Below are 15,123 nucleotides of genomic sequence, written 5' to 3' on the forward strand. Positions count from 1 at the left end.
CTTAGAGTCACCCGGTCAGTTGGCCCGTTATCATTGCATCCATCTCTAGGATGCGGAAACTTGACAAGAGAGATGGAGCCAGGTTGGAAGCACAGAGAAAAGCAGGGAGAGGTCAGCAGGACGCGGCCTCCCACACAGATGCATCCGGCGACCTCAGAACTTCCCGGCTTCCGGTCCCTCTGTGCGGCGGCCGGCGCTTCCGGTACGCGCGCTCCGCCTAGTGGACGCGCACGCAGGGCGGGTCGTGCGGGGGCGCGCGCGTGCCTAGGCGACGCGCGGAGGAACTTAGTAGAGCCGCGGTAACACTGCTAGGTCGGCTTTCTGTCCACGCCGTCGGTAGCGTCGCCTGTCTCGTGCCGCTGCCGCCGCCGCCGCCATGGGAGTGCAGGTGGAAACCATCTCCCCAGGAGACGGTGAGTAGGGCGCCCGCGGCCCCGGGGCCTCGCCGCTGCGCGCCTCCGCTCACCCTGTCGTCTGTTTTACCTCCCCAGGGCGCACCTTTCCGAAGCGCGGCCAGACCTGCGTGGTACACTACACCGGTGAGTCTGGCGGGTCTGCAGGGTGGGGACCCGGGCCTTGACCCCCGCCCTAGTGCTGCCGGCCTCGGCAGCTAGGGACCTGGGGCGTGGCGGCGGCGAGGCCCGCGTGGCGGGATCCTGAGGCCTGGGCGGTGGCCGCGCCCGGAGGGGCACCCTAGGGCCTACAGAGCCTGGGGCCGCCTGAACACGTGGAGGTGAGCGGTGGCTGTGGCCAGCGGTTACCTCGAAACCTCAGAGTAGTCTGGGATGCTGCCATCGTGCCCACTGCACAGATGAGGAAACTGAGTCTTGGTGACTAAGGTCACACGCGCAGGAACGGGCAGAGCCCTAGCCAAGGACCTTGAGAAAACATTTGTGCTATTTCTACGACCAGATTAACACTCTTCGCCCGCTTCGGACCTCTGTTCAGTGGAGATGGAGGGGCGAGGTAATTCAGAGTCTACAGAGCTACCCATTCCGCTTGGGGAAACTCAGAATTCTCCCTTCAGCAGCGGGTACTCCTTCCTTTCTGTACCACTTCTTTTCCTCTTACCTTTGAATCTCTTACAAATCCAGGCTTCTGTTGCATTGATGGCCCAGGCTATCTGAAAGCTTCTTGTGTCGTTTAGTCCTCCCCAGCCCTTCTAGTAATATTTTTCTCACGCCCATTTTAAAGATAAACTGGAGGCTCAGGGAGGATACACACAGTAGTGTAATTCAGCAGATATTTTAGACCCCCTTCTCCCCCAGCCAAGATTCAAACATGTTGTGCCTTGGTACCATTTTTTATTCCATGCCCTTACAAGGTACTCCTAAATTGTATGGGGTGGGGGAGGGTCTGAGCTGGCTGTGATTTCAGTGGCTGTGGGCTTTTGGCTCTAGGACTGGAGAGATTGGTGTAGCCACAGTTGTTGATATGAATAACCTTTTCCTCCCCTTTCCCATTTCCCCTCCCCCTCCTTCCTATGTTTCTTCAACCCCTTCCTTCTAAGCAGTTCTGACCTAGCTGCTCATACATCTTTCTCCTATCATAGGAGGAGCCCCCTTGAGGGAAATGACCTATATTAGGAAGGGGAAGAGGCAACTAATTCCCTCTCCTGCCCTTTTATTTCTGTGACACTTCTTAACTCAAAAATGCTGGTAGGAGATGGAATAAGTTAAGAATTAAAATCTTTACAGGACTGCCAATGTAGGAAGTGTAGAAGTCCATCTTTGTAAGAAACAGTCTCATATTTTAGATGAAACTACAAAGTGGTTTTGACATTTTAAATGACTGTCATTGCATGGCGCCTCAGGCTGGGGAGGGGCTAGTGGAAAAAAAGTCAGTTCATTTTTGATCAGCAGATTGAGAAGAGTAGCCATTGCCTTTTATTTACAGTGCCAGGCTGAGTAAGCAGTTCCTTGAGTTCCCACAGCCCAAGTAGGGCAGAGATTAGGACTTCATTAGTGAGGAGGTACCTTCCACTGTAGCCCCTGCCCACCCTAGTTTGCAGGTAGCCACGTTAGTGTGTGTGGCTACATCTGTCCCACTCCTCTAAGTTTGTGCCCCTAATCTTTGGCCATATTTTGGTACTGTTAAGGGCTAGACACCATCATGTAGACCGAAACTCATTTTGCTGTGCCTCTTGGTTAAATGTCCCCACACAGTATGTCTGTATCCTTTTCCTAAATCAGCAGATGGCTATGGGACCCAGAACACCATCAGAGCTCCCACTGCCTTCTCAAGTCTGTGTTTTCCTCGAGGGTGGCACCTACCCACACATTCCCAGAACAGCAGCAGGACCCTGGCATGCTTTGGAATGAAACCTTTCTCTTTTTTTAAATTTCATTTTGATAAGCCCTACAAAGACGCCTTAGTGAGAAGTCAGCTCTGCTTCATGCTCACAGAATAGACTGTTTTCGGGCAGCTTTGTTCCTGTGGGTCTTTGCCACGAGCCATCCGGGAAGAACCTGTTTGAGACCTGTGAGGGTGTGGGAGGGAGGAGGTTAGAACTGTTGAGATGTCATCCGTATCATTTCAGGCTTTTAATCACTGGAAACAGAATCCATCTTGAGGAAATTAGATCTGAAGGGAGAGCTATAAAGATCTGGGGACGTCTTCAAAGGCAGGAAGCCCACTGGGCTACAAGAAGGGAAAAGAAATTTTTGTGAAGGTGATGCCCCTACTTCTCATCTCTCATATTTCCTCCCTGTCTCAGTAATCCCATTAGAGATTTTTATTTTCTGCTTCTCCCAACTGGTAGATGGTAGAAATTGCCCACATACCTACCTCTCCACCACCAACCCCCACCACAATGCCAAGTCTCTGTCCCCTTTTGATATCTGGCTCAGATGCTTGATGTGACTGATCACAGTTCCTGAGAGGGAGGATCTGATTGACCCACGTTGGGGTCAGGTAAACACTCAATCAAGTCTGCTCTGGCCAGGTGTCCATTACTGCTGATTTGGGTAGAGATCCAAAGAAAGGACAGTAAAAGTAAGGTGATGAGAATCCCCCTGTAGCCACCAAAGTATAGAATAGACTGACTTTTATAACAAAGATGTTTTAAATGCCACTAGTGGCTGCCATTAGTAGCCTTGATGCCACTCTCAAGGCCCTCTGTTTATTTCCATGACCTCTAACAACATAGCATGAACAAGGCCTGCACCACCTCTTTGTGGTGCCAGAGAGAAAATAAAAGACTTTACTGGTAGCAGCTAAGAGCTATAGGAGCATGACAGGCCTTGATTGAGGTGGGAGGGAGAAGGTGGGAAGGTAACCTGCCAATTAAGTGCCTTGCAGATTGAGTAGATTCTCATGGCCTGCTGCCTGCCTCCAGGAGCTTTGTCATCTGTACAGTTGAGCTTCCTCTGGCACACAGCTAGGTTCATGTCCCTCACACCAGCAGACACGTGCTTGCCATTGTGAGAGCAACCTCAAGTAGATTGAAGGAATTCCTTTTTTTATTCTCTTAAAAAGTAAATGGACATCTTGTCCTTGGGGTCAGGCTTAAGTCATTCCTGGCCTGATCATGAGTAAGCCAAGAGTTCTCAGCCTTCTCTCCTCAGGGTCCATCAGTGTGGCTGCTCTCCTGCAGCCCCTTCAAGCCCCTTGCTTTTCTTTAGCCTCCATCCCCACTCTTCTGTCCTTTAGTTCATATACTTCTCCACTGACTATTTCTTGGTTAGCCAGTGATCTAATGTAGAAGGCTTGCCTCCAGCAGAGATGCTTCAGATGGCTTCCCTCTGATGTTTGGGCAAGGCTATGAAGGACCCTGCAGCAAGCCAGGCACAAGACATGGTCAATGAACTAAATACACAAAGACCATGAGTTTAGCCCATGGCGAGGAGACTAGCATGGCAGCATGACATAGCAGGTGGTAAGAGGCACTGTGAAGGGAGTGAAGCAGGGAGGGTGGGAAGGGTGTTTCCCTTTAAGGAGGAAGTTGGAGAAGCCCTCTGACATAAGCTGCTCAGCATCATTCAAAGGAAGGAAGGCAGAGAGTGGACCTTGTGGCCATAGTGGAAGAGTACTTAGGCTCCCTCAGGGCCCAAGACTGCGGAAGGTTGATGTGAAAGAGGAATGTGATAGGCCGTGAGAGAGATGATACAGCCTGGCAGGTTGTTAGGAAAACGTTGGTTTTTCCGGAGTAAGGTGGGAGCTAGTAGAAGGTCTTGAGCTGACTTATATTTTACGTCCTCTTTTCTGCCTCCCGTATGGACAGTGAACTGTGGAGAGAGGGCAGAAAGAGGACCCTGGTTGTATCCCAAGTGTTAGAATATCCCAGGCCAGGCCATGGCAGAAGTGGTGTCAGATGAACAGTTATCCCCAAAGCAGAAGGAGGTCTTTTGCTGGGTTCACATCTTGCCTGTGTTGTGTACTAGGCTCTGAGAATTTAAGTAATTTGTCCTGCCTTTCTCAGCTTCCATGTAAATTGGAGTAACAGCACCTGCTGTGAGGAGTGCCTGAGTTGACCTGGGGGTGACAGTGAGTTGTAACAGTAACACATACTGTTATTCAGGCCCCATATGTGTCCCAGGCACTGAGTGATGCATCCACCCTTGTCCTTTTTATATTGGGAAAAAGACAGAGCTGTGGTATTGACACTGAAGCTTCCTGGGTGGCCCATACTTGCTGCAGCTTAAGATTTGTGCATTTGGCAGGGGCTAGGACCTCATCCTCTTCCATTTCACCTATGGGGAAATAGGTACCTCAAAAAGGGAGATGGAGCTTACCGAGGATTCATCTGAAAACCTTTTCCCAGGATGTGTATAATCCAGGAACACTGGAGCTGGTCTCTTACATTTGGAGGCCAGGGGAGGTTTATTAGTTGTGGTTGTGGCCACCACTGTATGAGAGGGTCCAGGCTGGGCCTGTACCAGTTTGGCTGTGAGAGCAGGTTATGGTATCAGTCCTGTTTCTCCTACTTTCTGTAGCCTAGTAAGATGTTAACATTGTGAAACTCAACCTTGCTGTAGAAACATTACTTTGCTTTGGGATTGTGCTCACCAAAAAACAGAATCACATAGGTGCCCTCCTCCTACTCTTGCACAGGTAGTAGCAGAGGAAGGCTCTCTTCTCTTAAATGAACTGAAGATCTCATATAGCATTCTTATATGTGTATACAGCTCTTCATGGGGAAGTTGTTAAAGAAAGAAAAATGAAAATAGAACAATAAATACCCATGTGCTACCACCTAGATTCCACAGTGGTTGACATTTTGTCACGTATGCCATTTCTGATTACTTGTAGAATATGTATAGTTCATAATCTGTGTCTTTGCTGAGCCATTTTAAATTGCAAAAGTAACATTGTACTTCTGAAGACCTGAGCATACCCTAAGAATGAGGATATTCTCCTTATCCTCCAAACTGTCACATCCAAGAAAAAATGATTCAGTAGTTATCTAAAACTAAACTCTGAAACCACCTCACATTGTCTTCAAAGTGTTTTTTCTAGAAAAATCTTTGCACTACATTTTCTTAATGACCCTGATTTTTCTAAGAGAAGTCAGGCTGGTTATCTTAGAGAATACCCACAGCTGTCCCATTGTTTTCTCCTGGTGTTAATGCATCACACGCGCGCATGCGCACGCACGCGCACAGGTCTTAATTTTCTACAGATTGCACATTCAATGTTAGATGTCTAAATTAGCTCTGGTTAAATATTTCCCTATGAATACTTCATCTTCAGCACCCACAGCAGGCATCACTATTTCCCTTTGCACTGAACTGTGGAGTGCTTGGACCTCCTGCAGATGCCTCGACCTCATCAGCTTTTACCTGGTGGTGTTTCCACTGGTGGAGAGCTTACCTTCATGAAAGTTTTTCATTGGCATGCACAAAGTGGCTATTTTTAAAATTTGTTCTTTTCCTATGTGTTTATCAGCTGCCTTTATTCTATAAAACAGGGTAAAGTTAATTCTTTGATAACCAGTTTTTTACTATATGTACTGCTGAAGCGAGCACGTGGTAACCAGTTTTTAAAGGGGAATCAGTGTGAAATTCATCCTAAATAATGGCAACTGACTTTTCCTCCTATTTATTTTTTTTTTTACTACACTATGTTGATACAGTAAATTTTGCTCAAGTGTGGCCTTCAAATTAATAATATTCATTATCTTTGATAATATTATCCTAAATTTGGCCTGTAGGAGCTCCATCAAGGTGGCTGTATTACCCTTTTGACATGCTCCTACTTACTCCTTTATAAGTTCCTTGGTTTCACTGCTCTCTGATCGCAGCCATCTCCAGTAAACTGTGTGTCCCATAGTTTTTTTTTTAATGCTTTATTGAATATAACTGACATACCGTAAAATTCAGTTACTTATAGACTTTTTTCATTAAGTTTATTGGTACATTTTAGGTATACAGTATGATGGCATTTATCATTGGGAATTTGTACCTTTACATGATATATCTTGGTTCTTATTTTTTTCCCCACTCCCCTGCCCTCCCTTCAACCCTTCCACGCCTCCCACTCATAGACTTTTTAACTTGAATATTTCTGGTGGCTAAAATTTGATTTTCATGAAGTGCTAGTGGGTCTATTGTGTCTTATCAGTCGGGGTTCATTTGTCTGCCTCAAAATTAAACTTTTTCCTATTCTTTATATCACAGTTTAAGCAACCCCCCTTCAGGAGGTTTCTCTGATCCTTGGCTAACATAGTTCTTCACATGTGTGCACAAACATGTCTGATTTTCCAACAAGGTACCTGTTTGTTTTCTTCTTAGCTTTTATTATAGTCAGGCTCTGTCTAGTTACATTTACTGTTTCCACAGCAGATTGTAGGTCACAGGAGGCCAGACTCCACTACTCTTTAATTTAGGGTCTTCCCATTAATGCTTGGTGTTGATGCACTGTGGTGTCATAATAGGTGTTTAGTGACAAATGAGTGCCAGCTAGGACCTGGCATTAGACATTAGCTGTGGTAGACAAAGTCCACATTCCTGTTATGACTGGTATAATATTTCTATTTCCTTAGGTCCTGGCATTAGATTCTAGCTGGAGTAGACAAAGCCTACATTCCTGTTATGACTGGTGTAATATTTCTATTTCCTTTAGATTTGAATGAGAAAATATTTACAACTTTTTGAGCTTTGGTCAGTCTCTGTAGATTAATAAAATTGTGGCCACTCCTTCCTCTTGCACCCATTGCACACAGGTCAGTGTACCAAAGCCTTTCCTCAATTACTCAGTGAAGGTGTTAGAAGATGGAAGGGGGAAAGGCTCAGCCCTGGCCTTGAGGGGTTTACCCTGAAGGGAGTGATTCTATTACAAGAAAGTACCTGGAAAAGTCTGCACCTACAAGGCTAGAATGCCCTGGAAGAAATTCCTCCTGATCTTGGTTGTATTTGCAAAGACCAGAGGGGGATCAGTGCCTTTGATAATTCTTCAAGTACTTATTGAGCATCTACTATGTAAAGGAATTATTCTGGGTACCAAAAATTTAGGAGTAAATAAGACGTAGTCCCTACGTTTATAAATCTTATACTCTAGTGAAAAAGACAGATAATGAATATGAGTAATAAGCAAAATTTTATTGTATGTTAGCCAGTAAGTACAAAGGAGTTGGCAGGTGAAGTTGAAGTTTTAAAATAGCAAAGTCCTCAAGTGAGAAAGTGACATTTGAGCAGAGCTGAGAGAGCTAGGGAGTGATCAGTGTGACTGTTTGAACAAGAACCTTTTAAGCATCAAGGATAACAAGTGCAAAGGTTCTGGAGAATGGATTTCCCTGGTGTGTATGCAGAACAAGGAAGCAGTATTCTGGGAGTGGTGAAGTATAAGAATAATCAGAGGTGAGGTCAGAGAGATGTTGGAGGAGGGGGAGGTTTAACAAGGGCTTATAAGTCATTTTAAGGACTTCACTTTTCTGAATGAGATGGGGAGCCATGGGAAGGTATTTTTAGAGGAATAACAAAGTCTTACTAGCATTTTAAAGGAATATCTGTCGGGTTGCCATATCAATTTTAGATTGCCCAAGAGCAAGGGCGGAAGCAAGAAGACGGGGGGGGGGGGGGGGGGGGGGATAATAATAGCAATCTGAAGCAGAGGACCAGAACTCAGGCCTTTAACCTTTATACCTTATGGGAAAATGCAATTTCTGCCTCTTCCAGCTCAACACCCATAAATGGTGTTTCCTTCTCCCTTCTTTGTGTGACTTAATGTGGCACTACTCTTATTTGTATTGTTATTAAAATGAGAAATGGAAATGCATGCCTACTAGGATATGCATTCTTGTCTGTGTTCTTTGTATTGCTGCTGGCATTTTTTTCTTATATGTTCTTCCCCATCATGGACCTTGTAATTGAAGTAGACTTTTGGTTGTAAAATCTAAAGGGATTTAACCACAGGTTAGAATTATTTCCATACTGCCAGTGGGAAATGAGCTTGCAGTCACTTTGTGAACTCGAGGTGGACACTTCACTTTTGGTCATATTGCTCTCAAGAGGTTCTGAAAACCTCAGTTCAGGAAGGTTGTACTGGATTCCAGCCATAGATACCCAGAAATGGAAATAGAAAACAAAACCTTTTCTACGAACATGTAAAATCCCTTTTCACTCACAATGATTGGGACAAGTAGGTAGTTGATATGTTGAATGTGAAAACTGGTATGGCTTCTTTAAACATTTGTTTCAAACTCAAAACATAAATCATTTGCTAACAAGTCATTCCTTGAGTATTGCTTAGCAGCTAGAGTTTTCCATCAGAGTTCTTACAGAACTGAATTTTGGCTTTTTTTCTTAAGTAGTAGAGCAAGAACTACTGTAAGAGATTGTCTAAATACCAAACTTTATCCAGATTTTAAAATTTTCTCCAAACATGCAGTGGCCTCATTCCTATATAGCTATTCACTAGTAGTAGTTTTTAAATGACTTTCTTGCTCTGTAAGCAGTTAGCTGGAACTGTTCTTTCCAGTCATTCATATTCCATTAACTTACATACTATTTAATTATGTCATCTGTATACTGTTAGCATAACTGCCATGAATGAGTTTGGAACAAATACAGCTGACCCCCCTACCCCCACCCCGTGGTAAGCATAAAACTCATGGTTATAAAGGCATTAGGTTGAGCTAGAGACTGGGGCAGGAAGAAGCCTTCTTCACCAGGCTGCTGTATGTGAAGGTGGTGGATTTTGTGAGTTAAGCAAAAAGTGGTTCAGAGAGCTTCTCCAACTAATAGAAGAATGAAGGGAAACAGCTTTGCCATTAGACCTTGGTCAGTACACCCCCTGGGAACATTCTAAGTGGCTTCAAATCCACATCTGCCAAAAAAAAAAAAAAAAAATATATATATATATATATACGTATATATATATATGTGTATATATATACGTATATATATACACATATATATATATACGTATATATATACACATATATACATATATATGTCTTCAGTTTTGGTCCCCCTACCTCCTCCCATTGGTGGCACTGGTTGTACTTCCGAAACTCACCTGTATTGAAAGGAAAGACCTTTTCTCTCTTTCCCACTGCAAATGGCAAGAACTTTATTTTGTATTTTGATCTATGTAAAATGCTGTTTATGAAAACCTGCAAAGATTAATGAGCAGCTGTACACCACATTGTGAATTGACCAGTGCTGAAGCAAAGTCTCCAAGGATACCTTCCTCAGTCATCTTCCCATCCCCAGTAGACAGCATATAGGAACTCTTCCTTCCACAAAGCAGCGTGAAGTGGAAATGGCTCCATTTCTGTTGAGTTATTAGTGAAATAATAACCCATTTGTCTTTGGATTCTGTGTCTTGGGCCAATCACCAGGAACACAGTCCAGGGGAACTGCCCACCAGCTGATGGCCAAGTCTTATCTTTCTGCTATTTCTTTCTGCACAAGAACAGACCCAGATAAGCAGCAGGAAAGAGCAGGCCATCATGCAAGAGGCTGAATTTAACACACACACACACACACACACAACTCTGTGGCTCATTCTAAGGATTTGAATCCGGCTCTTCCCAAAAATCAGTTTGGGAGGAGATCCAGGTGAAGAGAACATCAATTCTGCATACAGCCATACCTTTTACACCTTGTGTGGTGTTTTGCTTTTAACTGGAGATGCTCAATTTTCGTTCTTCTCACTGATGAGTAATTTAAAGGAGCTTAAAGTAAAGACTGCCATTCTGGGGTTACCTGTGAGATATTTCTTACCATATTCGGAAAAGGTCTAAATAGGGAAACCTGCTTGTCCCTCTGGTTTTTAAAAATCATGCAAGTGAAGCAAATCCAAAAGTGCTCAGGAATACCAGCATTGCAAATGCCAGTGGCTGAGCTTAGTACTGTGGGGACATATAATTGAGTCCAGATCTGTGACCTCAAGCTGCATTCAGTCCCAAGAGCCAAGACTTAATACTTGGAATCAAGAATATGGAGCTCTTCCAGGCAGTTTTTTGGTCATGATATATAGTAGTGTATAGTTGGAAATGAAGGTGGCGAATGCTGCCTATAGAAGGTAATGCTTGTGATGCTTTATGTTAATGGGACTTTAGAGCCCAGAGAATGCCAGCTGACATGTCAGAACTATAACCTCAGTGCCTCCTCCCTGCAGAGCATGCTTTCTCTAGAAAATTAATGGCACTGACTTGGCAGGTGGCTTCACTGGTCAAGGGCTCCAGGTCCTGGCACAGAGCTTTTCAAGCTAAAATTGGTGTAGCTGCTGAGACTTGAGCTGCTGCCTGCTTTACCTGCTCCTTCCCCAACAGAGGAAGCACTTGCCATCTGTTGCCAGGGTGGGTTTAGAGCTAAACATGCAGGATTATGGTAAATGTCCCTACCTACTTTTTCCTTTTTTTTAAAGTTTTGTAGAGGCATACTTGACATCCAGTAAACTGCGCATGTGTAAAGTGTATAGTTTCATAAGTTTTTATAGCTTTCGTTGTTTCCCTTCGGAATCCCCCTCATTACCCTCTCGTAACAACTACTGGTGTGCTTTCTGTCATCAGAGATTAGTTTGTATTTTCTAATTATAAATGCAACTATACATTATGTCCTCTTTGGTCTGGCTTCTTCTATTCTGCATAATTATTTTGAGATTCCTCTATATCATTCCATGTATTAATAGTTTATTCCTTTTTATTGTTGACTATTTTTCTCTATATGAATATACTTGTCCATTTTCTAGTTGATCATGTTTTGGTTGGTTCCTAGTCATTGCCTATTACAAATAAAACTGCTTTAAATATTTGCAAACAAGTGTTTGTATGGACATAGCCTGTCCTTTCTCTTGGGTAAGTGCCCAGGAGTAGAGTAGCTAGGTCATACGGAGGGTATATGTTTAACTCAAACTACCAAGATTCCAGAGTAGTTGCTGCTTTTTGTATTCCCACCAGCATAGATGAAAATTCCAGTTCTTTCACATCTTCCCTAAGATCTTCCAGCTTTACTAATTCTAATTAATAGTAGTAGTCATCTGGTGGTTTTAATTTGCATTTTTATAAAGACTAAGAATGTTATATCTTTTCATGTGCTTACTTGGCATGCATATACATCTCTTTCAATGATATACCTTCTCAAATCTTTTGTCTCTTTAAATTGCATTGTTTTATTATGGTTTTTAAAGTACTTAATTTTGATGTTCAATTTTTTTCTTTTATGGTTTGTACTTTTTGACATACCTAAGAAATTCTTAATTCAATATTTATTACAAAGATTTCTTTCTTGTGTTTACTTGGAGAAATTTTATAGGCTTATCATTTGTTTTTAGTCCTGTGATCCATTTTGAGTTGGTTTTTGATAATGGTATGGAGTATGGATCCAAGCTTTTGCGTTTTCAAATCTTGTTCCACTCCAGTGTCTTTCTTCTCATACATTGTAGTTCTCATCTCTAGAAGTTTGAGTCTTAATATCCTTTTTATCTGTTTCTCCATACTTCTGCCTCTTTGTATGACTGGTAATCTTTGTAGGCTAGGTATTGTGAATTTTAACTTTTGGAATGCTAGATATTTGTATTCCAGCTTCCTACTGAGAAGCATTTAAGTTACTTAGGAAACAGTTTAGTCCTTGTGAATCTTGCTTTTGTGATTTGTTAGATAGGTCTGAAGCGCAGTGCTCAGTTTCAGGCTGATACTTTTCCACTACTGAGGTAAGATCTTGCATTTTATACCCAGTGTCTGAGGCTCTGATCCAAGCCCAGTGTGAGCGCTGGGCACTGTTTCCTGTAGACATTTTGGATAGTTCTTCTCCTGCCCTTAAATATTGTTTCCTCATACAGGTGCACAGGATAGTAGTCTGCTGAATATTCAACGAGGGTCCTTTGCAGATCTCTGCGATATGTCTTTCTGCAGTGCTTTCCTGCCTGGGACTCTGTCCTATGGCTTCTTGCTGCTCTATTTCTATTTCTTTCTTTCTTTTTTTCTTCTCTTTGCTCTTCTTTTCTTTTCTTTTCTTTCTTGCTTTCTTGCTTGCTTGCTTTCTCTCTTTCTCTGCTCTATTTCCATATCCCTCTCCTTTAAAACTCTCAAGGATATAACCTGGAACAATTGTATGTCCACCTCATTTGTTTCCTATCTCTCAGGGATTTCTATCCTTCATGTGGGTGTGTAGTACACCCAAAATTACTCTTTAGCTATGTTTTCTTCAGATTGTTTCTTGGTTTTTTGAGAGGATGGGTGGTTTGGGGTTTTTTTAGGAACAAATTTGACCCTTTTTTCTCTATTACCTGAAAATGGAAGTCCTCCCTACCGATTTTGACATCACAGCTTCTCTTACATCCTGCATTTAATGCTGACCAGCATAATTCACACCCCAGAAAACTATGCATGCGAATTCCTGCCTCTTTAACAGATAGTGCTGCATCCCTTCCTTGTTGCCTCTTTCCCCCAGCTTTACCACTTAGAGCCATACAGCAGGGTCTGTTCCTCCCATTGGTGAAGCCCTCCTTTTAGCATCTCCTTGTCCTATAGCTTATGCCTTTGAGTGACACCCACTTAATCACATGCCACTCGCTCATTTCTAGGGATTTTGTTTAGGTTATGGACTTGGATTACGGGACATCCCCTCTTCATACCTAAGGAACACTGCCACCTCCACACCCTAGTCCTTCTTGGTGAAGACATGTAGATGGGATTGACAGATAGTAACTGTGATGACATTCTGGAACGTAGTGACTGTGATCTGATGTTCTGGAGCAATGCTCATTTCCCTTTTCCAGGACAACAGCTGATCTGAAATATAGCATAGGGCAATAAGAATCATAGGCAGAGATTCTGTCTCCTGGCTTTTATGATTTCCTGAGATAATAGAGAAAGGCTTTGCCCCTCATTGTCTGTCCTACATAAGCTCAAGAAAGCATAATTAGATAGCCACAGTCACTATACTAGTGACCATCCAGATCTTCAGACTGGCTCAGCAGCAGGTGGAAAGTGTGTCCTACTTTGTGCCTCCTGCCTGGTACCAGTCAGAGTTGAGGCCTCTCACCGCAGGCAAAGCAGCATTAATGCATGTAACATCAGAAGGTTGCTCACCACTGCATTTCGTTGGGTTAAAAGGAGAGTGTAGGAAGTTTCTCCCTGTACTTTGTAATTCTTCATTGCAATCAAAATATGATCTTACCCAGGTCAGGACTATTTGTTTAGATTTGGTAAGAAATAGTATAGTTCTTTTGTTGGGGATACTGTATTTTTTCAACTATGGGTTATAACCTATTAGTGTATCATGAAATAATGGGTCACAATCAGATCCTTTTTTAAAATGAGAAGTGTATAACATTGGAATTCACTCCTGGCATATATTGTGTGGGTTTGGACAACTGTATAATGACTTGGAGCCACCATTATAGTGTCATAAAGATTATTTTCAGTGCCCTGTGTTCCATCTGTTCATCCACCCCATCCAGACTCCCAGTACCAGTCATTTTATACTCTCCATATTTTGCCTTCAAATTGAAGCAGACTTTAAGTCACTTCAGAACACAGGTCTTGCGGGAGCTGGTTAAAGGCACCAGCATGCCTACTCCTTGGTGCTCCTGACTGCAGGGTTACAGGGCAACTGCTGTAGCACCAAACACCACATCCTTACAACAGGAAGATAAGGTAGAAGGTTTCTTCTTGCCTTTTTTTCTTTTTCTTCGTAAGACAGGACTTTCCAGGAAGACTCTAGGAGACATTCAACGCAGATAAAATAATGCCTAAACTACTAGGTTCTAGTGCCCAAATTGACCCATACCCCAACCCACACCAGCCTTGGCATAGGGAAGAGCTTAGATTGATTCCAGTTCATCTAGGCTGGGCTGTTGGTATTCCTGGAAAGTTGATGCTCAATCAAAAAGGAGAAAGGAAACGGAATCTGGACTGGGTCACAACATTGCTTCCAGGTTTCCCGCGGCATGTTTTTTATTCTAGGTTTTCTTCAGCCAGCCTTTACAGACAGTCAGGGCTCAGAGGCCAGGGACCACCCTTGCATATTGGGTCCTTTCCTTTGATGTTTCCTCACTCTTTTGTCCACCATGGATGCTCAGGAAGGTGTGGGTTCTGTCAGACTCAAGGTCTGCTCAAAAGAAAGACCAGGAAGAGGCTAATTCTGCTTATTGGTCTCCTTAATGATTCCCAGTCCTCCTTCAGCTAAATAAAACCTTTCACTGCAGCCAAGCCCTACCGTTCACTATCTCTGACCTTGGGTGAGTTGCAGAGCCTTGGAGTGGTTTTCTTGTTTCTGTTGCACGTGAATGCAAGGATTCTGAAAACCATGTTTATTGCCCATTCCTACCCTAAACCTGGGCTCAGTTGGTTCAGGTTCAGCATAGGAAGCATGTCTATTGTTGGAGTGTCAAAGCTGTTTCTCACCCAGTTACTTATATATACAAAAGAATTTGAGCCCTGCTATTTGTCATTTCTTTCATCAGGTGGTGATTGTATTCTGGCAAAGGAATGAGCTAAATGCATATCCCAGCTTACAAGTTCTGAGGAGCCAGCTCTTGCTTCTGGAGGGGCTTTAGGCCACATCCATGCCCATGCTGCCCAGGACATCTGTCTCCCCTCCTGCTTTCTCTGGACAGCCATCTCCACCCCTTTCTAGTTTTGTTAAAGTCTACATAGTCCAGTAGCTGTGGTAATGCTTTCAATTCATCTCTGCTTCCCTATCTTATATAAGTGTTGACATTGTGTTTTTAGGC

At 43.4% G+C, this 15,123-nt stretch overlaps 2 protein-coding genes across 5 annotated transcripts in view; one reads left to right on the plus strand and one right to left on the minus strand.

The window, feature by feature from the left end:
* Positions 1 to 378, minus strand: part of LOC101703907 (uncharacterized) — a 40,662-nt gene extending 40,284 nt beyond the window's left edge. The window contains exons 1-2 of the mRNA XM_087188581.1: positions 332 to 378; positions 1 to 264 (exon numbers count right to left, since the gene is read on the minus strand). Of these exons, the coding sequence (XP_087044707.1) occupies positions 1 to 264; positions 332 to 378 (311 nt within the window). The remainder of the gene's footprint in view (positions 265 to 331) is intronic.
* Fkbp1a (FKBP prolyl isomerase 1A) overlaps positions 215 to 15,123 on the plus strand; it is a 23,178-nt gene continuing 8,269 nt past the window's right edge. For 2 of the 4 annotated variants that reach the window (XM_021254963.2, XM_087188761.1), the window contains exons 1-2: positions 215 to 413; positions 492 to 539. In XM_021254963.2, the coding sequence (XP_021110622.1) occupies positions 377 to 413; positions 492 to 539 (85 nt within the window). In that variant the 5' untranslated portion in view covers positions 215 to 376. The remainder of the gene's footprint in view (positions 414 to 491; positions 540 to 15,123) is intronic. The other 2 variants (XM_004840657.3, XM_013070681.3) reach the window with 1 other exon arrangement.

This window comes from Heterocephalus glaber, unplaced genomic scaffold (assembly GCF_053883595.1).
Source record: "Heterocephalus glaber isolate CG9 unplaced genomic scaffold, H.glaber_assembly_v1.0 deba00001532, whole genome shotgun sequence".
NCBI classification, from domain to species: Eukaryota; Metazoa; Chordata; class Mammalia; order Rodentia; family Bathyergidae; genus Heterocephalus; species Heterocephalus glaber.